Below are 26,296 nucleotides of genomic sequence, written 5' to 3' on the forward strand. Positions count from 1 at the left end.
TGTGTTGCTAAGGATCACAGATGCCTCTCAGATTATGAAGATATAGTCTGCATTCCTGATATTTTGCTTTTTTAGTTGTTTAGGGAGGAGGATGTTCAGAAAACTGTCCTTGCTAGCTTGAAACCAGAAGTCTTCAACTTTCATGAAACTATGGTGAAATACTTGCTTGGCAATGAAAATACATGGACAATGATCATTTCATTCAGACTAAGCAAGGGGGAGGAAGATCAAAACCCTGCCCCAAATACTAACACAAGTTTTATTCCATCAGTGTCTTGCATGTGCATGAAAGAGGCTGCCCCTCGCTATTTAAAGAGGCAAATGGCCCTTACTTCACTCCATTTAGTTATTACTCCATTGGCTTAATTTAGACAAAATAGGAGCTCTCTTTGAAACTAAAAATAATCCATGGGTTTTTATAAATAAAATTATTATTCCAAGTTTCCTATAAATATTTTGGCAAATGCCAAGCACACAGAACTTTTCCACCTACATAAATCAAGGCTACTGCAATGGCTTGCTCTTTTGAAAAACGTTTAACTGTAAATCATGCACTGCAGGCCAGAAACAGTGGCTATACACACAGACAGTAATTGGCTGCTATTATCCAATCAGTTAGCAAATATTTACTGAGCATGCAGTGAGCTAGGCATAGCAGGGGAAATAGAAATGGATAAAGACATGGCCTTTATGGCCCTTGCAATCTGCTAGTGATAAGACAAACACATGAAAAGTTAAACAGTAACACATGGTATGGGATCAAGGGGCATGGGCAGAAGTGTTAGAGAATTTTAGAAATTAGAGAGTTGACAATGCTCCGGGAAAAAAGGGAGGGAGGTGTAGTAAGGACACCAAAACCCTGAAGCTCACACACAGACAAAAACTAAAATATGCCAATGATTATGTCACTTGCTTGCTTGAAAACCTTCAATGCCTCATCATTAACAATCAAAGAAAGCCCAGACTCCCTGGCTTGCCCTCCAAGACCTCACAGGCCTCGGCCGCCAGGATTTGCTCCACCCAAACATACCTCGTCACTGTCAACCCTCTTTGCTCCTGATGCCCTATCCTTTTCAGCACCCTTTCCCACAACCTCAGCTACTGAAAATCCATCAGTTTTATATTCCACTTCCTTCCTGGAAGCACAGCAATAGTGTTTTTTTCATTACTATGCAAGATCTTTGCCTCTTGAGATAGCCAGTCTCCAAGATGCCTTCCAATGATTCTCACTTCCTGGCATTCGCTCCCTTGTGCAGTCTCCTCACACATCGAATAGGGACAACCTGGGTAACCAACAGGCTATTGTGGAAGTAGTGGTGTGTGACTTCCATAAAAGACATCTGAGGCTTCCATTTTGTGCTCTTGTGGGTCAGTCACTCTATGGGAAGTGGCCTACCACGTCACAAGGACCTTCCAGTAAACCTAGGGAGAAACCTACACAGTGAGGAACTGAGGCCTCCTGCTGAGAGCCAGCACCACCTTGCCAGCTATGTCAGTGAACCATCTTAGAACTGGATCTTCAGGAAAAACAAACAAACAAACAAACATAAAACAGAAAGATCCCCAGAAAAACCTTCAGATATCTGCGGAGCTAGCTAACCCCCTGACTCTAACCTCATGAGAAAACCCAAGTTAGAATCACCCAGCTAGGCTGCTCCCAAATTCCTGACCCACAGAAATCGTGTACAATAGATGTTTATTCTTGTTTGCAGCTGCTAAGTTTTAGGGCAACTTGTTCCGCAGTAATTGAAATGAATATGCACATGATTATTTGCATCCGACCTTTTTCTGAGAACTAGATTAACATTTCCCAGAGGGCAGGGGCCATCTTCGCCATTTTCCAATTCTCTGTATGCTTCGGTACGACACTTAGTACTATCACTAGGTGACTGACTGAATGATAAAAGGAAAGAAAAAACGACATGAAACTACCGGTGACGTTGTGCCTTGGGCTGAGTTCTTATAGGTTCTGGATGATGCTGTCCTTTTAAATTTGTTTTACTTTTTTATTTTTACCTCAAGGACTTGGTAGTATAGGAGCAGTAGCAGCTGGTAGTTTGGATTCTGATCCCAGCCCTGGCTTTTAGGAACTACTGCCAGAAATACAGAGTGACCTCTCCCGCCTCTGCCTCAGGACTTTCCCCCCACCCTGACATTCGTAACTTATCCCAAGGCAAGAGCAGCTTAGCAGTGTCACAGGTGAGAAATAGGCTGTGGGACCGGGCAGGAGTCAGGGATGAGCATGAGGGAAGTGACTGGCAATAATAATAAACAGCAAGGGTTTGCTGTCAGTTGGCCATGTCTAAGCAGCCTAAACCTGGCAGAATCCCTACTCTAGGCGCTCTGGCCCCTGTCCCAGGAATAGAAGATATTTCAAAAGTTTCTAAATGGCATTTCTTCTGAATCCTCCAATATTTAAAAGAGAATTACAGCCCAGTGGAGGTCCTCCTGGGAATTCCTCCTAGGGCTGTGGGAAAAAAAGGGGATTCTAAATTCCTAACTGGGCAGGTCAAGGTGGGTAGTCACTCCCCAGCCATATAACTTCTTTAGTAAAAGGCTTATTTTTGCCTTGAGCAAGCCCTGTCCACTGTTTCTGTGCATCTAGCTTAATACATATTTGAAATAAGCCATAACCACCCTGAAGAGAGCCCATGCTTTCTCCCACCTCCATGTAATCTTATGTTTCTTCCATTTCAAATGCACAAAAGAAGCTGCAAAACTCTTATTCTCAGGAACAATTGAGATCTCGCTCCCTCGCAGATGTCATCAGTTTGGTTCAAATACTTTATAAAAATTCTATACAGGTTTGGACATTCCTTATGTCAACATAGTCTTAACAGAGTCCTTCTCATAGATCTTCTTGGGACTCACAGTAGCTGGGTGACCAACAAGAATGAATACCTCTCTTTAAGCCATAGGTGAAAACAGAACAAAAGAAGACCAATCTTTCATGGGTCCTTTTATAGACCAAATGATAGATACCGCATGAAGATGCAGTTACCCCTTTGGGAAACACAAAGAAATGTGATCATCATCCCTATTCCAACTTACAAGAGATTATACACAGTAAATATAGTAGAGCAAGATAATTAAAAAATATACTAATTCCTAACAGGTAACCTGACCCAGAAGGTAAATTTACCTTGAATCAACACTTGTATTAATGACTGGAACTGATGATAGAAGTAACAAAACAATAAAGAAACTCTATATAGGAAAGCTACAAAACATTAGTACACAGTTCATTCTCACTGTAAAAAGTGGTGAATGTGACTTCAAGTTAACAAAGAGACTAAAAATCTAGTCAGTTTAGCCGAGGGCCAAAGCAAGAAGACTGGGTTCCAAGAATAAGTATGTAGTGCTTGTTAGAATTCTGTGAAGTTTAGTTTTAAATGCCCTTCTTTCTCTTTGCAGACTATATCCAGAAACCTCAAAGAGATTCTGGTATTGAGCCTAATGATTTCCACATGTTAAACATACCTCATTGCAAAAGGCACCAGTCAGATTAGTTTCTTCTGAAAAATGAGACTAGAGATTGATTCTTCTATGTAAAATTATTCCATCCTATTAGTGTTGGAGACCTGGAATCATTAGCAAACAACTTGAGGCTAGTTATACAAAACCTGCTGATAAAGGAAAGCTGTCTTCCAGCTGTTCACAACAAACCTTTGTAAATAAAGAACCATTGCTTGGGCAAACACTGTCTCATCTCTTAAAGATGCATGTTTCGTTCAAGAAAACATTTCCAAATGGCTCATGATCTTAATCTCATTTACTGTGCTGCAAACTTTAATCAAGTGAATATTTTGTTAATATTTTGATACACTACATCTCAGCAATATCAGAAAAAGATCTTGTCTTATAAAATATACAATGCTATAAACAAAAAAATAAAATCTACAATGCTGACACTCCCTCAGGCTACATCTTTGTTCATAGTCCCTATTTCTTGCTCGAGAAAGGCAACCTTCGATTGAGCTTGATGTGTCATTGAGAAACAGAATCAAATGTCCCTAAAAACCTGAGAAACTGTACAGAAATTAATGTTAAGGAAAAGCAGACTTCTGTCCAAGATGGAGGCGTAGGTAAACATACTTTGCCTCTTCACACAACCAGAAGGAGGATCACAACTAATCTCAAAAACAACAACAACAACAACAAGAAATGCCAGAAAATTGGACTGTATGGAAGTCTGACAACTAAAGATTTAAAGAAGAAACATTCAACCAGATGGGAAGGAGAGGCAGATGTGGGGAGCCATAGCAGAGAGGATGAGGTGTGGATGGCAAGGTGGCAAGGGGGTGGTGGCCATCGCCAGAATGGGTGATCCCACACTCACATGTGGTGGATAGAAACTGGGAGGGACTCCTGGGGAATAAGAGATTCCAGCCCCAGACCAGACAACGTAGCCCAGGGTTCCAGCACTGGGAAAATAAAGCCTCATAACTTCTGGCTTTAAAAACCAGTAGGTGTTGGGACAGTGGAAGAAATTGCCAGGCTCTCAGGAGAGTCCCTTTAAAGGGCCCACATGGTCCCAGAACATATGCAAACAAACCCACTCTGGGAACCACCACCAAGGCAACAACTAGAGGGGCAGCAGTTGCATATGGGAAATGGGTGAAGTGACTGAAAACAGGGCAAGTGATGAGCAAGAGGCATTGTTCCCTCTCCAACCCCTCCCCCACCTACAGTGCCACAAAGCGGTGAAGTGGGTTCCCCTGCCCTGGCAATACCTAAGGCTCTGCCCCTTACAACATAATAGATGTGCCAAGACAGGGAGGCAAAGCAGCTCTACCTAATACATGGAAACAAACACAGGGAAGCTGCCAAATTGAGGGGACAAAGAAATACGGCCCAAATGAAAGAACAGATCAAAACCCCCAAAAAAGGACTAAACGAAATAGAGATAACCAACCTATCAGATGCAGAGTTCAAAACACTGGTGATAAAGAACTCATTGAGTATGAAAAAAACATAAGGAAGAAATAAAGGCTACACAAAATGAAATTAAGAAAAATCCATAGGGAACTAATAGTGAAGGGAAGGAAGCTGGGGTTCAAATCAACAATTTAGAACATAAGGAAGAAACAAATGGTCAACCAGTACAGAATGAAGAAACAAGAATTTTAAAAAATGAGGACAGAGAAAGAAGACTCTGCGATATCTCCAAAAGAGCCAACATCTGAATCATAGGGATGCCAGAAGGAGAAGAGGAAGAGCAAGAAATCGAAAACTTACTTGAAAAAATAATGAAAGAAAACATCCCTAATTTGAAGAAGGAAATAGACATACAAGCCCAGGAAGCACAGAGAGTCACAAACAACTTGGACTCAAAGAGGGCCACACCAAGACACGTCATAATTAAAATGCCAAAGGTTAAAGGCAGAGAGAGAATCTTTAAAGTAGCAAGAGAAAAACAGAGAGTTACCTACAAAGGAATTCCATAAGACTATCAGCTGATTTCTCAAAAGAAACTTTGCAGGCAAGAAGGGATTGGCAAGAAGTATTCAAAGTGATGAAAAGCAAGGACCTACAACCAAATTACTCCATCCAGCAAAACTATTGTTTGGAATGGAAGGGCAGATAAAGTGTTTCCCAGACAACGTAAAGCTAAAGGAGTTCATCATCACCAAGCCATTATTATATGAAATGTTAAAGGGACTTATTTACAAAAAAGAAGAAGATAAAACTATGAAGAGTAAAATAATAAACTCAACAACTTAATCTAAAAATCAAAAACAAAACAAACTAAGCAAACAACTAGAACAGGAACAGAATCATAGATATGGAGATCATGTGGAAGGTTATCAGCAGGGAGGGGGAAGGGGAGAATAGGGGATAAGGTACAGGGATTAAGAAGCAAAATTGGTAGGTGCAAAATAAACAGGAGATGTTAAGAACAGCATAGGAAATGGAGAAGCCAAAGAACTTATACTCACAACTCATGGACATGAACTAAAGGGTGTGGATTGCTGGAGGGAAGAGGGGTACCAGGCAGAGGAGGGCAAAGGGGAAAAAATTGGGACAACTGTAATAGAATAGTCAATAAAATATACTTAAAAAAAGAAAAAAGCAGAATACTACACTACGTATATACTATGGTCACAGCTATAATATATAACTATGGGTAAGGATGGCAAGTAATGCAAAAAATAAAGTTGTTTTCTCACATACATCTAAACCTTACTTTTTTGTTCTTTCTAAATTTCCTTTACTTCTTCTGTGGTTGTCTTAATAGTGAGTGTAGTTTGTTTGCTTTTATTAAATTATCAGGATAAGATCTCACTTCATCAGGCAAGGACTTCCAAGCCAGTTACTCATGTAAAGGGTGATGATTTGCTGGGTCACCCTAGATAGATGCCAGCATGTCATTTCCTAAAAATTCTTTAAGGATAGCAGTTTCACAATTTCCAAGTTTCATTCTCCTGGAAGAAACTCTGCTTAACCTGCTAACAGGGGACATTAAAAATCTTCTTTGTTTTGTTTCAAACTAAGATAATCCTTTTAATGAAAGTACAAAGGATATTTGGGCAAATCACAAAAATAGTCATTCATTAATACATATTTCTGAGAACATGGGTAAAGAGATGAGATCTAGAGATGAATAAAACTTAGTTACTGCCCTTGAGAAGATATTCCAGTGGGGCCAAGAGCGTAGAGAGCTGCAAACTAAGGCGAAATGCCATAAATGATAGATTCAGCATAAAGATAGGGAGACCAGAGGAAGCTATGCAAATTCTTAAGAGGAAGCAGTTACTTCTGGACTTTTTTTCCTGGTAAAGAATAGACAGGAGGAGGTTAACAATAGTATAGGAAATGGAGAAGCCAAAGAACTTACATGAACAACCTATGGTCATAAACTGAGGCGGGGGGAATGCTGGAGGGAATGGGGTACCTGGTGGAGGGGGATAAAGAAAACAATGGGACAACTGTAATAGCATAATCAATAAAATATACTTAAAAAAAAAGAATAGAACCAAGAAAGGTTGCACAGAGGAGGCAATGTCTGGACCGGATCTGGAAGGAGAGTCTAATATTGTCTAGGAAAGAGAGATGATGGACATTGCAGGGTGGGGGGGCTTTAACCTGCAAAGGCAAAACCAGGGAAGAGTGTGGTGTGATCTAGAACAATGCACAGTTTAAGAATGAGAACCAAAGGAAACATGCAGAAGACTAATGGGGATCAGACCTTGACTTGACCACACAGAAACGGGTGGGGCAAGTGAGCAAATATTAACCTTTGGGGCCTGGGCAAGGAGCCTTGTATTTGCTTTTGCATTTAATCCTGAGAACTTGTCTTACAAGTGAGAAGTCAGATACAGTCTCTGAAAAGCATGCCATTCACCCACACATCCCTGAGGTAGCACTGTGCCTGGTGCTCAACAGGCCCTCAAAACACTTCCCGAATACATGGGCGACAAACCAACAGGCCCATGCTCTGCTGCTGCTCTGCCACATTTTTCTTTGTACTTGCTTTAGATAGACGCTGGGAGCCATTGACAATGTGGGATTGGAGGGACACAGTAACTGGACAGCTGTGTGTTAAAGAAAGAGCACAGTAAAGGCTGGGAGGTGGAATGGGGCAGTTACTTAATGTTCAGAGCCTAAGCTGTTACAGACAATATCTTGCTTTGCTTAGCATGCTTTGTTCATAAAGATTTTTCTAAGGAAGTATAAGAATTCCTCAAAAACTCAACTGAAATTTAAATTCCCTCCTTTACCAAATGTATTTTGATTATGAAATTCAACCACTATAGAAGGTATAAAATGAAAAGTTAAACTCTTTTCCCCTCTTCCCACTCAAGAGTTCTATTAATAATACATTGTTCATGCTTCTAAAAAGAATGCTCATTCACTCATAAATATATAATACGTTTTTAAACATAATGAAATCATTATTTTGCTTTTTTACTTAATCTCTCCAGGAGATCTTTCAATATCAGTGCACAGAGAGCCACCTTGTTCTGAAGCTGCATAATGTTTCACCTCAAGGAAGTATCATGATATATTTAAGCTGCTGATTTATATTTATGTTGTTTAGAGTTTTTGTTTTGTTCATTCTTAAAAACAACATTGTAATGAACTCTTTTTACTCCAAATCTAATTCGCCTGCTCTCCTTTGTACCAGCCTCTTAGAGAGTCACAGATGGGCTCTCTTCTGTAAGACATAATTCAGCAAATTTCCTCATGTTACTATATTTAAGAGTCACTTACCTTAGCAATGAAAAGGAACACAAAGATAATCTAAAAATAAATTTACTCACAGGAGTTTTATCTCCTGTTATACCCTGGGTGCCTCCTGGGAAGACTCAGGGCCCAAGTCCTGGCTGCCCACCCTGAGCTGCTGGTGCAGAATTCCTCGTTCCACACCAGGGCAGAGGCCTCCCAGACGACCCCGGGCCTTGCCGTGCTGGCTCTATCAGTGGCTTCAGCCTCCCTAGTTTCCATGCTTAAAATGACAATGAAATGTGCAGGTGACAGCAAACAGAACCACAGAATTTCAGAGCCACGAGGGATTAGAGATCATGTAGTCTAAACCTTACAATTCTTAGATTTGGCAGGATGCAGGGGTGTCCTACCTGCAGCCCGCGGGCCTCGTGAGCCAGGATGGCTGTGAATGCGGCCCAGCACAAAACTGTTAATTTACTTAAAACATGTTGAGATTTTTTTGGTGATTACATGTCACAATGTACTTAACATGTGGCCCAAGACAACTTTTCTTCTTCCAGTGTGGCGCACAGACGCCAAAAGGTTGGGCACCCCTGACTGGTTAAATATTTCAGCAAGATCACACAGCCAGTCCCTGCACAGCCCACCTTTCCCATCCCTGTCCAGAGCTTTTCCGATTACATACTAACCAAGTGACATTGGCATCTTTTGCTTAACTATTTTAGGAAGACCATGTAGGCAAAATGTGTCTATAATATTCCCCTGAATATAAATAACAATGCTTAAAAGACCATTTAAGAATATAGGTAAAGACAGCATAGATAGTAAGAACCTCAAAAACTTTAATTAATTTTAACTTCTTTCTCCACCGAAGTCACTACTAGGATGTCTAACAAATTTCAAAATTGACATATACAGTTTCACCTCCCTTACGCCCATTGTGGAGGTGTTAGCTGACACTGCCAACATGCTATCAGCAAGACAGGGAGCTGTCAAGTCGTCTGCAGCCCTGTCAATGGGATCTTTAAACCAGGCTGTGAGCCTCTTGAGCCATATTTGCGTAACTCCCCACTCCCTCTCCCATTCATGCTGCATAGTCCAAATCAAGGATCTCATATAGCACCTGTGAAGAGTCTGCTTGGGATCTAAACATCACAGAGTAGGCAACTCCACCCTCCAAGCGCTGGAGCCCAGCTTTGTCACAGACCTAGGACAAACCCCTGCAGGTTGCCTAGGTGAAGTCTGGGTGTCTGCAAAGGAAGTAACAGCCATATGGTTAAGAACTAAGGGATGTAAATATCAGCTATATTTCTAACCTTGAGGAAGCACTTAAACTCTCATGGTATGTTTCCTCATCTTGGGAACGGGGATAATAATGATAGAACCTAGGATTTGGCAGTGTACATAAATATCTAAGTACAATGTGTGGCACACAGTAAGTGCTCAACAAATATGGAGCCCCACCACCACAACTGGCTCAGACAGGGACCAACAAGAGACAAAAGACAAGAAACAAAAGGCAGCTGGTAGAAGGAAAAGAAGAAAAAAATCTTCAGCATGATTTCTGTTGAATTAATAGAAGCAGAATGGAAAATGGTTACATTTTTACACCAGTCCATATGTGTCTGTGGAGAATCTAGGAGCAAAGAGTCATTCCCAGGACTGTTTCAATTGAAACTGGGAGCGCAAGATCTGGGGAAAAAACACACTCGAGTGGGTCAGGCTGGTGATCTGCTCCCATGGACTCAGCCACAGGAGCGAAAAGCCTGACTCTACAGCCCTCGCCTCAGGGGCACTGACCAAGAACAGAACAGTGGGTCAGTCAGAAATTTCTCTTGTCATGGTGGCTTTTCCCTGTCACCAACTCTCTGTTACTTACAAGATGTCCCTGGTATAGTCAAGGCTCTGAATCTTCACTATTTCTTCTTCATACCTGAAATAAGAGATCACCTCAGCATTCAATCCACTGGGGAAGAGCCACTGTTCCATTGTTTTTGGATTATTCACACCATTGCTTTTGTAGGGTTAATGTTTTCAAAAACTATGTATCATAACATTTTTTTTTCCTTTCTTTATTTCTGCTAATTTAATTACATGGCACTGAGATACTCAGGAAGATGGGAATGGAAAGTCTGCATGGCCCGCCGACCAGGCCCAAATAAGGAGAACCAGGAGCAGGATGTTGCTGGACTAGCACAGGCTGGCCATAAAGTCAGGCGGCCCGAGGTCTTGCCTGTGTAACAAATGTCCTGAGAAATAGGAGAGCTTGTGTCGGAGGTCACAATCCCCACTGTCTAAAGGAGGCAGGCAGATAAATGACCGGGTAATACAACAGTGAGCAGTGGGAGCTTGGGCCAAATTGGCATGCATACACCACTAACTGGCATTTAAAATTTTAAAACAAAACACAGTGTGTATGTTAAACAAAGTTCATCAGGGATCACATCTGAGCCTAGGGCTCCCAGTCTGATATCCTGCCATGGGTTCTGGTGCATAAAAGGGAAGAGCAAAAAGGTCAGCCAAGAGAGGAAAGGGCAGGTGGTGCCTTGGCACAATCGGACAGGCCAGGGGCTGGGCCCCGCAGGCCAGGGGCCTGGGCCTAAAAACTCACAATGAGAAGTCATTGCTCCCAGGAGTACTACCTACAGCCTTCGCCATGGAGGTCCACAGGCATGGAAACCACAGTGGCCTTCACTCTATGAGCGAGGGGTTCCCAGTGTGCGGGTCCTGGAAACCCAGTAACAGGACAACATGGTCTGGCAGCCTGACACTCTGAGTACAGGAACAACCTGTGACAAATGGGTGCGACACACACATACCTCTGCTCAGCAGAGAGCCTGCCTCAGTGAGCACAGCTGTGTCTGAATTAAAGCACTGAATGGAGGCAAAGAGTCAAAGGGGGAGGGTAGTTTCTGACAAGCTAAAAAGGAAAGGAAAAAACCCACATCCTTTCACATCACTCACTTCATAAACAAGTATATATTTAGTGCAAATGCTATACGCTTTACAAGGTACAGCTGAGGTTATACAGACTAAAAGCTTTAGGTACTAAGAGTAAATGGCATATTCTGAATTAACAGGAGGAAGAGATTACTTGGCACCATGGTTGGCCAGGTCATAAACTTGGATTTGGTAACATAATAGCTCACTAATCACTGTACTGAAATGCCAGGTAGATAGCAGACTGAAGGAAATGGATAGTTGGTGCTGTCAAAAGTGCTAAACGAGTAGGTCCTAGGGAAAGAAAATTAGGTTATCATAATTTTGACAAAACTTTCTCAGAAGAAAATGGACATTTAAAGATTCACAAGGAAAGAAAGCGTGGGTCAATGTTGTTATATCCAACAAAACTGACCTATAATAAAAGGCCACAAAGTGTTGCCAGAATATTAGGGAATATTGTGCCCATGAGCCCTACCTAAGGAATCTACTGCAGAAAGAGCTTCAATCAAAATGTCTGAAGACACTGATATGAGCACTGATAATAAGCAGGTCATACATAGCTACCTGAAGAAATAAGGAAACTGCTGTATGTTGAATATAGCCCAATCAAATTATTATAATTTTGTGACTAAAAAACTAGAACTCTAAGTGGGAAAGAAAGGAAATACAAATGTAATATAGAAGAGGGTAAACAAAAAACCCTTCAGTCTTGAACTTGGCTTGGAAATATCAATAAGAATGCACAATGTCTTAATATGCTTGCATGTAAATATGTGTATGTATGTATTTTCCCAGCTCTAACCAGTGAAAAGGCCTAGAAACACCACCATTCCAGTGCACGATCATCCCTAGTGTCTAGATTATGGCCCTAAAATACTGTTCTCATTAAAAGAAACCAGAGATTATTGAAGAAATGGTTGATTCCAGGAACAAGACAAGCCTAAATCACCTTAACATACCAGACAGCACAGAAGCTATACAATATTATTTAGGTCATATCAGAGGACTCAGGAGCTCATTGGAAGATGCTCCCACTGGTCAAAGATGGGACTATTTCAGTCTTAGTAAAAATTAAATCTCAATGAATTGAAACCCATCAACTATATTTAATTTCAAAGTAATGTCAATTTATAAAAACCAAGTGGTCACCTTCTGAGAATAACAGGCAAGCAATTCTTGAAAATTGGACAAATCAAAGGAAAGAACTGAGCATTTATCCTGCTTTTTTTGTGTGAACTGTACCATTGGGTAATCAAGTAGCAGATTAAAGGGGAGCCTATCCTTATAAATTATTTTAGTTGATAAATAAAATCAAAACAATAGAATTAGAATATCACTCTTCTGTAATTCCTAATGAATTAATAGGTCTAGGCAGTAAGGAACAACAGTTGCTAATGACAAAAAGGATTGGAGAAACCAGACATCATGTGCCCCCCAGTGAAAGGATAGAGCAGCACCTGTAATCTTGCCAAAGGGATTAGATCTGAGTCTGATTAAGCCTCTGAATGTAGATGAAGGAAATAGAGGGCAAAGGAACAAGTTGAAGGACACCATGACTGTGCCTCTTTCTTGGTATCAAGACAATAGGAAACTCTACAGGTTCAACAGCCCACATTTGTCAACAGAAAAATCATATTTTTTTAAAAGGGAGAGGATATTAAGGGAATCTATAGATCAAAAGGGATTTAAAAGACACATTAAATTTTTAAAAAATGGGCAAGACAACTACAGAGGGTCAGTTTGCTCACTTGGGTTATTAAACCATAAAGAGATGCAAGGAAGTGATTACTATGAAAGTCAGGGTGGCATTTAGTTTGGGAGAGACAGAGGGCTATGTGACTGGGGATATATGAAGGTGTTTTTTGGGGTAGGGGGCAGAGTTCTGTTTCTTGACCTGAGTGATCATTACATGACTGATTACCTTATAATAATTCACCAGAGTGTGTATTTGCTTTGTGTGGCTAGTTCGGGTGTTTGTGCTTTATTTTACAATAAAAAGTTTGGGGTTTTTTTTTTGTTTTACAAAGTGTTAAGACTAGGTGTCAACACAGTAGAACCCAAATGATGGAAGGGACTGCAAGGTGCAGAGGAGTGAAAGGGGTCCAGCAGCAAATCAGCTGGGAGTCGGTGTCTTAGGAAAGACTTCTGCTTCGACAAACTTCTCATGTTTAAGGTAAATTATTTCACCTGCACTGTTTTAATTATATCTACCTTATAACATCTTAAATTATTTTTTAAAGCTTATAGCAAGTGATGTGCTCTAAAATGTCTCAAAGGCAAACTCAATTTGGGAATACAGAATGACTTCTTGGATGCCTATTGGAATTGCAAAAGGCTGTTGGGCACTCGGAAACATGACATTAATCATGAGCTCAAAGTTGTAGCAAGCATTTGACATACCAACATCAGGCATCTTCAAGTCCACAGAATTAGACATGGAACTTACCCCCTTACTCCTCTACTCAGCTCCCCATGCAAATTATGAGTAACAATAGTTAAAAAAAAAAAAAAGAAGTTAAAAAAAACAACTGAACAAATCAATTCCCCTCAAACTTTAAGCATGCTAAAGTCTAAGTGAATCATCACACCCAGGGTGTTGTTACTTTAGCAACATGAGTTCAGGAACTAAGTGAAGAAATACAGGGTCTCCCAAGGCCCACACAGGTTCCGGACTGTGGGATGGAACCCAGGAGCAGCAGTTCCATCGCACCTCTGGCATCAGAGCCACAGATGAGAAGCACACTCAATGCTGACTCTACCAAGGCCAGTCCCCTGCTGCCCAAGCATTCTGAGGGGTGCAGCATCGGCACAATGGCCATCGAGAAGTCCCAGCTATTACGACATTTGCCTCACACAAAGACACTATGACCCAGGGACAAATCTGCCATCAGACAGATTGGTACCCTACTGCATGAGCCACACAAGTGTGCAGACACATTTCTCTGAGCTATTAAAGCTGTCCGACTTCTTCCTAATATGAAACAGGAGATCAATGTTATCCTCTCAATTGGGAAGTGCTGCTCCTTTGATTTTGAACTTTCATTCCCCTATTTTGAAAGGTAAATTACATCTGAAATAAACAGGATTCCTTGTACAATCTGCAGATAGAAACAGGTTTGTAAATGACAGACTATAAGAGCTGGAACATGGCCCTGCACATTCTGTCTGACTCTGCATCTGGCAGAGGAGACTGGTGACTTGAAGGTCACGAGGTGAGTGACCGTCAGCTGGGCACTTTCCCATGGTTCACCTTTCTGCTACTGAAAATAACAAAATGTGAAAAATAAAATCAGGGAACGATATGAAGTAGATCCTGACTGTTGAAGAGAGGTAACAGCCTTTGAGAGTTCACAGAAAATGACAGAGTTTGTAACATTTTATTGAGGCTCAAACTCCACAGCAGTTCACAGCATAGGAGGCAAGGCAGCTGATCTTCCAGATGTGAGTTCCTGCTCGGCATCTGTGGCAGGTTATTTAACCTCCCAAACCACAATCCCTTATCTGTACACATGGATTAACAATAATATCTTCCTCATAGATCTCTTATGAAGATGAAACTTGTATGAAGCATTTGCTCATTATAAGAACTCAATCAGTGTTTGTCATGATTACTGTCACTGAGGTTGTGAACATTTCCAGAATCGAAGTACACTCAATTTGATGGACAGCTTCCAGGTTTGAATGCAGGATGAAGACATCCAAAGTAAGTAGTACTGTTTTTATAAATCTCAACTTTAAAAAATCACTGTTAGTAGTAATTAAGTATATGTAATATTCAATACTTTCCACATCTTTGTTTTGTTTTTCTTCCAACTACTCATCATTGGTGCTTAGTTTTCATTCCGATTAACCTGGGATTACTACAGCAGCAATAGTGATGGCTAGACAGCTTCTAGGACACAGGCGCTGGGTCTACATACTACCAATGTTATTGATCTGCCCAATAATCATGACCCTGTCACTTCTTCCTATTGGCACAGCTACTCACACTGTGGGGGAATCCCTCAGCGCCCACTATGCACTTGCACAACTTCCCTTACACCTTACACTATGACTCTGTTCTTGCCAATTAGGCCTGAGGGAGCTGCAGGAAAGATTTTATCCCCTGATGAAAAGAAATATAGACACTATAAGAGAATGGATTTCTGCTGCCTCTCTTTGTCCCACCCCTCCTCCACACATCCCTATGCACTTCCTGCCTTTGAATGAGGTAGTGGGGAATGTAAGATAGCCATTATTGAGGAAACCATTTTCTGCCCATGAGGTGGAAAGTCTATAGTAAAAATGTTAACATGCCAAGGACTGCAGAACAGAAGAATGAAACGAACATGGTCCCTGATGACATTGTCTGATTCACTGATTCAACTTTGGATTGAACCAACCCAACTCCCCCTCACGTAAAGTCATTTAAGGCCTTTACTATTCAAACCACTGTCAGTTGGGTAGTCTCTTACCTAAAACCTAAACTGAAGTCTGAATCAACCTAGTAGTTTCAGGTTGAATGGGGAATCCCCAGAATTAATATGTTGAAGCCCCAACATCTAGTACCTTGAAATGAGGCTGCACTCAAAGACAGGGTCTTTAAAGAGGTTATTCCATTGAAAGGAGGCAGTTAGGATGGGCTCTAATGCAATCTGACTGGTGTCTTTATAAGAAGAGATTTGGACACACAGACAGCAGTGACACATATACATACACACACAGAAGAAGCTGTGTCAAGATGGTGAATTAGGTGGATGCTGTGACCACATCAAAATTACAGCCAAAGTATAGAACAATCAACCTGGAGAACCATCTGAAGACTAGCTGAACAGAAGTCCTACAACTAAGGATGTAAAGAAACCATCATGAGACTGAATTAAAAAAAAAAAAAAAGAGCTGAAAGAATTTTTTGCCAAAAGCTCTAAACTATAAGAAATATTAAAGGACATTCTTCAGGCTGATGGTCAAAAAATACCTGCTGGCTCTACGACAGAAAATGAAGAGCCTCCAAATATAGTAAATAAGTGGATAAATATTAAAAACTTTTCATGTTTTAATTTCTTGAAAAGATAATTGTTTAAAGTAAAAAAAAAATAATAACTATGATTTCTGAAGATATATGTAGATGTAAACCATTGATAAAAAGAGTGCTGTTTGGAATACCCTTTACAAAGTAGTCTGTTATTGAAATAATTCTGTCTCCTAACCCAAATTCATGTGCTGAAGCCCTAACCCATAATGTGACTAGAAATGGGTGCTTTAATGAGGTAATTAAGGTTAAATGGGGTCATAAGGGTAGGGCTGTAATCCAACATGACTGGTGTCCTTATTAAAAGAGAGACCCAGAGGATGGGCACACAGAGAAAAGACAATCTGAGAAAACAAGAAGGTGGCTGTCTGCAAGCCAAAGGGAGACGCCTCAGGAGAAACTCAACCTGCAGATACCTTGATCTTGGCCTTCCAGTCTCCAGAACTGTGAGAAAAAAATTTTACTATTTAAGAGCCTCCTAGTCTGTGATATTTTGTTAATGGCAGCTCTAGCACACTATTACAGTGGCATAGCATACTATTTATTGTCATGAATATACAAAAGGTAAGGCAACTGCAAAGGGGAACAGAACTTACAAAAGGTTGATTGAGGGGTAAAATTAGGGTGGATGTACTTGTAGGGAATTCAGAGTCCAGGTATGCACCAGGAGGACAGAAATGGTTAATCCTCTGCCCCTGCTGTCTGTCTTCACAAGTCACTGCCCAACCTCTTCCATCTGCCCTTTTTTCCAAATTGTGAAGCTAGAAGACCTGTCATGAGCTGGATTCAGGCAGCAAACCTGGAAGGGGGATGTATAGACAAGAAGGCTGAGGCAAGACTCAAATGACTCCATTTTCACCCTTGTTGGTCCCCGGTCAAATATTTAAACTGAGAGGGAAAAATAGTGACTCTACTAAAATCAGTCCTATGCATGTGTCATCAGTAGCAGACTTTATTATTCATTATTTCCATATGAATGAAATTTATTAGAATGATAAGTTGAAAACTGACCAGAATTCAGAAATAGGGAAGAAAATCTCAAGTGCTAGCACAATTCAAAATGTAAAAAGTAACGGAGGGGGAGGAGGAGAAGGAAGGAAGAAGTTACAAAAAAGATGGCCTCAAAGAAGAAAACAATCTGTTCTCCAGTCTCCCATTGCCCACTATTATAGAATGAGAGGGGTGTTCTGAGAACAGAATTGATTTCTGGAGGTGCCAGGACCTCAGGACAGGGGGTTAGGCCTGGGGTAGGGAAAACGGGACACTTGGAAGCTCAGAGTCTCAGGCCTGGGACTCCTCCCAACATGTGAGACTCTTGAGACAAAAGGACACCCATCCCATGTCAGTGATCTACAAGCAAAGTGAGATGTCCTTAAGTCAGCAGGCACTCTCCATGATGCTGTCAGCATTGCCAGCGGCTTCAGTCCTAGATTTTCAATTAGTGAACACCGAACAGATTCTCCACTGTCTCTGCTTCACAGACTATTGATTTGGGTTGTTGTTTTTTTGTTCTTGACCTGGTTGTTGGTCATCATTTTTCAACCCAGTGAGGACCTACTTGAAAAACCACTTTATTATTTCTCAGAATGGGTATACAGGTGTTCATTTCAATCTTCTTTAAACTTCAAAGCTTTTCAAACTACTCCGTACTTTCAAGAGATTTATTCTTTCCACAGCCAAAAAAGAAAAAAAAAAAAGAAAAAGAGAGCAAACCAAAAAAACACAAGATATCTGCTGCCTGAATAATCTGTGTGCAACAAGACATGAAAACTAGTCTCCAGGCTTGGGGTTTTCAACTTCTTACATCAGCCACCTGAAGGACCTAATTAAAATACAGATTCCCAGGCCCGGCCTATACGACGCTGCAGTAGGTACGGCCCAGGAATCTGTACCTTTTGTACCAAACTTCTCAGCTGATTTTGTCATGCAGTCAAGCTGGGAGCTATGGCCCCAGATGAGCCCTAAAATACAGTAGCACACTGGGCAAGTTCAAAGTTTCATTTGTCCTATCACCTCTTTGGCTGCCCAGATAATATCACCCCACCAGGGGCACAGCCAGCAGGGAGTCCCTGCTTCCTCGGGAGGCTCCCTGTTGACATACAGTCTCTCACCCTGGCAAGCAATAGTAATCATTCTTTCAGGCACTATCATTCCAGGCCGTAACAGCAAAGGAGCAAAATAGCTAAATGTGTGCAAAGAAACCATCACTGGATGTTCAGGGAGGTGTGAACTCATCTGCCCCTCCCAAGTACACACTCATGAGTCACTGGGTGCCTAGGTCTACACCAAGGAAGAAGGAAGTCCACTCACTAGGTCAAGACTGCTTTGCCCTTCTAGGGCGATGACAGTATTTAAGCAAACACCAGTCATTTCCCAGAAAGACGACCTCATCTTTTTAAAGAGAGAAGAATGAAAAATAACAGTGGTTTCCTGATAACAGAGCAGTATAATCAGGTACTGGACTTATTTTTTAAAGGTCTGAGTCATAAAAGTTTGTTTGAAATTTGCAATCTGTTGCCAGCATCGTGCAGCAGTTTATCTCAGAAGACCACCGTGGCATTTCGGCGGGATTCCCTTGTTGCATCAGCATATGTGTGAGGGCCTGAACCCTGGCAGCTCAGGAGCCCGAGACAGGAAAGGATGGAGGATAGTTGGGGCACACCCCGTAATCTCTGCCTCCCTCACTTTGACTGACAGTCATATTACAAGAAACTCATTTTTTTCAAATAAATAAAATAATAGCCAGAAGTGGAGAAGGCTTAAACTAAATGAATTTGGTTTGAAGGAATAAGAGCGAGGCTTAAAGTATTGGCCAGTGGGCTAGTTTGTGCTTTTCAGCTCCTTTCAAATATTCATGTGTCACAGGTGCCCTAAAAAAGTGCCTGGTCCTCAGAAAAGCTTGCCCCAGAGGATAACGCCAGAGGTACATTCCTGACCTCTGCCTCCCCAAACTCTCACAAGTTCCCCTGAGAACATGCTAGCGTGAGTCCCTTTGCAACATCAAGGGCAGCTGAGACATCTTCCTGTCTATCTTGGATAATGTGGTTTCATCCATTACCCGTTTGAAACAAGGGGCTCCAGTGGTGGCGAGGGACCAAACCACTGCTCACAACTTAACTCTAATGGGCCATACAGTAGGCCATACAGGGAGGCCTACTGGATGTCACGCTATTCTTTATGCTCAGACTCCTAAAACCCAGATGCACTGCCTGCTCTGGCCAATTTCTCTGTAGCTGGAGCAGCAACAAAATTTCCCTATATAACCATGTGACTCTGCAGCTAGGAATCAATGCAACTGTGCTATATTCACTCAATTCTCTGGGCTCTTCTGTCATCATTGTTGGGGGGTGGGGGGGGAAGTTCACACTAAAAGCACACAAGGGGCAAGTTACCACTCTGCCTCTCTACACCACTATAGCTCAGTACAAACACCGTCCTCTTGAAATGAGACAGATTTGGCCAATTTAAAAAGTCTACCACTAGTTGGATGCCTTTTGTTTTTTGGACAACAGGAGAACATTCTGGTTTCATCCACACAACAATCCTATGATGTAAATACGATTCGCGCTTTCTGGGGGGAGGAGAGCACAGGCTCAAAAAGCTTAAGTAGATTGTCCAAGGTCACACAGCCAGTGGTGGCTGAGACACGAATAGCTGATTCCAGCAGTCACGTGAACCAACTATCTTCTTGACCAAACTAAAAGTCCCAATGTTTAAGACAAGTACAAGAAGTGGAATTTTGGACTTAAATCCCTTGTCTATAAGTAAATAAACCCGGATTTGTTTATTAGTCAGCAGGGAGTGCTCAGCATGGAGTGCTCCAGTGGGGGGCCCATTCCTAGGACCTCACCCTTTTTTTCTCCTTGGTGGGGAAGGTTGCTGTATGTCTAGCCCTTAGCCATCTTGAGGGAAATTAAGTCCTGTTGGTCTGTAGTCCCTCTTGTTCTATACTAAAAAGCACAACCCTAGGAAAACAAACTTGTTAATGCCCATCCAGCTTTGCAGGTGGTTCTGAGGCATAACAAACTTGTTAATGCCCATCCAGCTTTGCAGGTGGTTCTAAGGCATAAAGACTTGGTTTTAGAGAAAAAGCAACTGCTCTCTAAAAGGATGGGTGGGTATTATCTGATTATTGTGGAACCCGTGACATTTTGAAACAAGTTTCTCAGGTAACTTCTATAGTTGACATAAAAGGCCAAGAAAACAAAAGCTGTGGAATTGGGTCTATTGCAGTTATAACATGGGCTATTTGAAACAGACATCAGAAGAAGTGTGCTCACTTCAGTTTCTTACGATTGTGAAAAAAGTTTTTGAAAAACGGTTCTTCTACTGTCCTAAGGAAGTATCTTTACTTTTTATCATGAAACAGAATTCTGAACCCAGTTTTGCCACTATCAGTTTACTACGAGGGACCCATTCCTACAAACAAACATTTTTCTGCAAGCCACCAGCCTTGTGGGAAAGGCTGCATGCTTTTGGATTGCATGCTTTCCTGTGAACGTGAGAGGGCTGTGCAGTGCCATGCACACTAGTTCAATCACCGCCTGCTGCGTGAATGAATGATGCTCCCTTCCGCAAAGTGGACTGAGGGTACCCACCTCCCATCTTGTATAACGACAAATGTTATACAAGGTCTAAAATTCAAGGGCCAGGTGGTTTCTTTGGTGCCTCTTACCTCTCACATTCTAGAATTATCTACACTGTACTTCTAGGTCATTTCTTCTTCTTACCGCCAAAATGTAGACTGCAAACTAAGCTCCACTGGATACTGTTTGACCTCATTTACATTTTGCAACGAGATTCACTGATTTTTGTTTTCTCCCTCAATGAATCATTCATTTTCAGCTCCTGGGACCACTGATGGACAAAAGTCTAGAAACCGCAGTCAGCTCAGACCCCAGGGCCAAAGTCATCAAAACCAGAGAAGGAAGAGCTGAAATTGTTACCCACAAGGAAACGTAAAATTCGGAGTGTTAAAAGCTCCTTTTCAGCGTTTGTTGACTTCTTACTGTGTGCATTTGATATTAGACACAGGATGTGGGCAGCGTAAGGAGGGGCAAGGTGGTAAAAGTTAATCTGGCATCGCACAGTGCCTTCCCTTAATTTCTGTATCAGACCTAATTCTCTCTGTGAACGCCAAATTGGGATAAATTGTCTACTTTTTATCCAGGGAGGCCCCTGTGCATGACCCCATTGCCCTAGTCAGGTGCTCTGGTACTGGGGTTGCGTTAATGCTCCCTCTCCTCTCTGAGAGCAAACAGGCAGTCCTTATTGTTATCACTGACTTTCCCTTATCTTTTGGAGATTACCCCATGTTCAGCCCCTTCAATTTGTACCGGACAAAAATGGAGGTAGCAGGTAAATGACCTATTCTGCATGGTGTGGAAGCAAAGCTCAATTCTGACTGAGTACAAATGATATCTCCAAGAAGGAAATGTGTCACTTTTAAAGGGCTATCCCAAGCAGAAAAGTATTAATTGGATCAATTAACTGCAAGACCACTGTAGTGCCCAGCACTGTGGCTGTCTTCAAGGATCAGCAATTTGAAGGTCTCCAAGCTATAAACGACCTAGAAATCTGCTCCTCCCCCAACACGGCATTTCCTAATGAGTACTGTTTGGATGCAATTATTTCTCTCCACACACCCTTTCCTCCAATTTCAACAGAAGAATTGCAGAGAACAGTCTTCATAAAATACTCTGCTCCTGGCCCTTGCAGTGTGGGTGTTCACCTTCAGTTTCTGCCATTCTGTTGGGATACCAGAACGGCCTGTCCTCACAACACCTCACTAAACAGATGAAGATTATAGCCAGCAATAAAGGCAGAAACAGAAAATTAAGAGACAAGATGAGAAGATTTTGCAGCTCACACCACCCCTTTTCTAGTTAAACTTAAACACACTAGAACATCAGCACAATATAAGCCTCCCTTTAAGAAAAAAATTTAAAGGCCCGTTTGTGGAGGATCACTACGCTTTTGGGGGAATCTTCTTAAATTAATAATTTATTAATGATTCTTAAATGATCGGATAATCTAGATGATTATAATGGCTGATACCTCTGTATGCAAAAGCTTAATACAAAACATTCAATATCTAAGCTATTCATATTTTACTGAGAGGTAAGTGGTAGTCCACTTCCCCAAACTTTATTTACTCAGATTGCAGGTAATCCTCAAAAGATGGGCAAGGGGTGGGGGAGGCAATTAATGTGAATGGACAGGCAACAGGCACCCAAAAAACCTACAGAAAAGGTAACTGTGTTACCAGTTACAGAATTAACAACAGCTTGCTGACTTAACTTCCCATGACAGATCTAATTAGAAAGTGGCAATAAATGTTTCCAGGTGTTTAATTAAGTGTGATAATTATTTCTTTCCTTAAAGAGATGGAGTCATATGTTTACATTTCAAAGCATAATGTTTCCTTAGTTAAAATTCTGTGGAAACACTTTTGTGTAACAGGATTCAAACCAGGATAAAAATATCTGTTGCGATAAGCAGCACTTAAAGTAATTTAACAGCTCTAACTTTCATATGCCAAAGCATAATGGCAACTTAAAGTCGACTCTGCTAGGGTTACTTGCTTTAGCCACAGAATTCTTATTGCCTTTACGCCACAATGAATAATTTCTGCTCAACATGCCATTTCCCTAAAAGGATTCGTATTGAGAAAGGGGGGAGATTTTTCTGAGTATCTCTATTTCTACAGAAAGTCCATAGCAAGAACAAACTGAGAGCTAGAAGAATTCAGAGACTGTTAGAATTGGATGGGACCTCAGCAACCAGGGAATCATTTCATAGACTGATTCAAGTACAGTATTGCTCTCAAAGCTGTTGATTTAACTTTTTTTAAATGTTAAAATATGCCCTACCTTGAGACAGTATCTACCCCCTCCCCCCAAATAAAAATAATGATGGGATGGAATTATCAGTCTTAAGTAACTCAAGGATTTTGTTGTTTCAATACTGGGTGCTCAACTATTGTCTCCTTCCTTCATGACTCCCTCAGAGGAGCCACTCTTTCTCTGTAGTGTTGTGTTTTTGGAATCAATTGGCTTTAAAGATATGGTGTCAGTGAATCAATAAACATCCGTTAGGTGCCCAAGCCTGGTTGATCAGTCTGGTCTTGAAAATGCCTACCAGCCGCCCTGAGTCCAAGGGCTCTCATCAGGTGTTCTCGCATCAGGTGCTGGAGGCTCGAGTGTCATGCATGCGTGCACACACAACTTTCTTCTTCAAATGGAAGTCTCCACCAGTTGATCTCAAGGCAAAACTCTAGTCCCTGCCAGTTTTACAATGCAGGGTTGGATTACAATCTCAGGCCAGCATCTCGCTCTGCAATCTGGGGCACCCTGATAACCTGGGCAGTCCCTTTCGACAACACGAGATGTTACCAGGAGGGCGTGACACTTAGCGAGGGCCGCGTCTACCGAAAGAAGGAAGGAATACAGCGTGGGGCTCGGGACAGGGCGTGCAAGTTAAGGGATCGGCCCGAGTCGGTCGGGGTTCCTAGCCGAAGATCTCAGATTGTCCCTGCGACTCATGAACTGGGTAAAACGCCGGGGAATTTCCCGGCTGTGAGCGACTGCACATACACCTACACATACTCGCTCACATGTACCCACTCGTACTCACTCCCAAAACTCTTGGTGGGCGGAAAGTGTGCCCCCACTAGCAGCCAGCAGCCGAGTGGCCGGGAAAGCCCCGCGAGCGTGCGTGCGCGACCCGCGCGCCAGAGAAACACTTACTCGGAAGAGGGGGCGCGGTGGCGCCGGGGCAGAGACGAGCTGGGCGATCTGACGACGCGGACGGAGTTCCCCGGTCGCTCGAACGCTCGCGGGCTCCCGCTGATCGATCAGCCAAGCGCGGGACAGAGAGGGCAGGAGAAAAGAAGTTAGGGGCCGGAGGCGGGGCAGGGCGGGAAGGCGGAGCGGAGAGGAGGGGCCGGGCAGGAGAGGAGGAGCCAGAGGCGGGGCCTGGGGAAGGAGCGAGGCGGCCAGGGCGGGGCCGGGGAGGGTCCGGGGCGGAGCCTGCTTGAAGCTCTGGGTGGAGAGTGGCCAGTGCTGGGGAGAACGCGGAGGAGGCTGGCAACGTCGAGGAAGCTAGCAGCGTCCTGGAGGCCGGACCCGGGCGGTTAAACTGGACCTCTGGGCGTGAGGGGTCGGGACTGACTTGAGACATATGCAGGGAAGATGTTACCTTTCTGGTCTCAGATTTTTCAGTTGTGTAAATGAGATACCAACCTCTTAGTCCCCTCCTGTGTTGAGACGTTTAAATAAGCTCACGTATTTTTGCACCGCGGCTGGCACGTAAAAGCACGCCTGAATGAGAGTGTCTGTTGCTATTATAATTATTATCCGAACGAACCCCGAAATCCCTCCTGCTCCTCTTTTGGAGGGGGGCGCGTTTCACTGGCCTCAAGTCTGCCTAGTAATATCTGACTCGCTTGTGATTCCATTCGCGGAGGCTGCAGGGCTTCCTTCCTCCCTTAGCTGAAGGTTCATTGACTCCTGGGAAGCCAGTCTGGTTTCAGCCGCCCCAGCGGACTTCACAGTGACTGCTCTGGCCGCGGAGCAGAGGCCTCGCCCCCACTCCCGCCCCGCCCCGCCCCGCCCCCGCCCCACACCTGGATGGGGCAGAATCTAGACCTTTCTTCTGCTGAGGAGTCCTGACCCAGGGTAACCATTCTCAAGGGCGAGACTGCTGGACCCTCCTGGAAACAGGATGAACCCATCCATACCCTAAACATTCATTAAGCGCCTATTATATGGTCGCTCTTGGCACAGGGCTGGGTATTAATACTAGCAAAACTTAACATGTGCAGATCACTGTTCTGATCCTGATAACAACCTATGATGTAGATCCTGTAGCAACTTCAATTTTACAAAGGGAAAAGGAGGTATGGTGAAGACAAATGCCCACTTAAATTACACATTTAGGAAGTGAGAGAGTATGGTTGGGAGACAAGAAAGTAAACATTTGATGGGTGAAATAGACAAAAATCACAACATATTTGGGTTTAATGCACCAAACAGTATAAAACACGTTCAGAAGTGTTTAGAAGAGGACATCATGTTGTGATTGCACCTATGAGGAGGGGAGTGTCAAGAAAATCTTCCTGAAGGAAGTGATGACTGAGGTGGGTTTGGAAGAAAGAATGAAAGCTTAACAAGCAACTTGGGGTAGAGGAGGGCCCAGGAAACATTTTCCAAGCATTAAGAGAGGTTGGGGAAGAAGTGGAGTGGAGTTTGGAATGAAGTAAACAAATAGAAAAGGACTAAATCCAAATGTCCTCTTCCCTTAGAAGCTAAAGAATATTAATTTGACTCTTGGTTAGTGGAAAGCAAAAAGTACTTTAAACACGGGAGACATGTCAAATGTTGTTCTAGAAAGGTTAATTCCAAAAACAGAATGCCAGAGCCATGAAATTTGCTTATGAAGTTATTAAAATATGTCAGGTTGGGATTGCTGACCATAAACAAAAATCGACTAGGTATTCTGTCACCAAAAAAGATTTATAGTCATGTACTGCTTAATGACAGGGATATGTCCTAAGAAATTCATAGTTAGGTTGTTCTGTCTATGTGGGAGCATCATAGCTTGTACTTAGACAAACCTAGATGGTATAGTTTGCTACACACCTAGCACACCTAGTCTATATGGTATAGCCTATTGCTCTGTGGATGTGAAAGTGGGTGGATAATTTTCACTCTACCCCTCTGAGTTTTTGGTTGAGACATCCCTATAATAAAAGACAGGTTAACAGGAGAAAAATAAAGTTTAATAACATGTATACCTCCTGGATACATGGGAAGTGTTAGGTAGCTGAGGTGGCTAAGAAAGGACCAGGAGCCAAAAAGGTCCAATTAAGTTCTTTTATTCGAGTAGAGATACTGTGATCAGACAGGCTGAGTCCGAGCAGACGGCAGCAGCAGGGGAAAGGGTAGAAGGGTTTTTAAGCAAGTGTAGCAGAACACAGGGAGGGTGAGTCACCCTGCTGATCTGTCCCAGGTGTTCTGGATGTAGGTGTTTGCAAGACAATGTCCTCTGATCAGGGATGGCTGATTAGGCAACACAAAGTCCTGGAGATTTATGGACCTTGGCTCTGGGAAAAACTTGAAGAAGAGGGGAGGAGCAGTGAGGATTCAACGGGTTTCTAGCAGGATGCCTGAG

General features: G+C 42.5%; 1 protein-coding gene across 1 annotated transcript in view; it reads right to left on the reverse strand.

Moving 5' to 3' along the window:
* Positions 1-23,978, reverse strand: part of TNFAIP8 (TNF alpha induced protein 8) — a 113,777-nt gene extending 89,799 nt beyond the window's left edge. The window contains exon 1 of the mRNA XM_054589913.1: positions 23,872-23,978. Within this exon, the coding sequence (XP_054445888.1) occupies position 23,872 (1 nt within the window). The 5' untranslated portion in view covers positions 23,873-23,978. The remainder of the gene's footprint in view (positions 1-23,871) is intronic.
* Between the last annotated feature and the right edge of the window lie 2,318 nt (positions 23,979-26,296).

Source organism: Pteronotus mesoamericanus, unplaced genomic scaffold, assembly GCF_021234165.1.
Source record: "Pteronotus mesoamericanus isolate MK-2021 breed Mesoamerican mustached bat unplaced genomic scaffold, CSHL_Meso_final scaffold_167, whole genome shotgun sequence".
NCBI classification, from domain to species: Eukaryota; Metazoa; Chordata; class Mammalia; order Chiroptera; family Mormoopidae; genus Pteronotus; species Pteronotus mesoamericanus.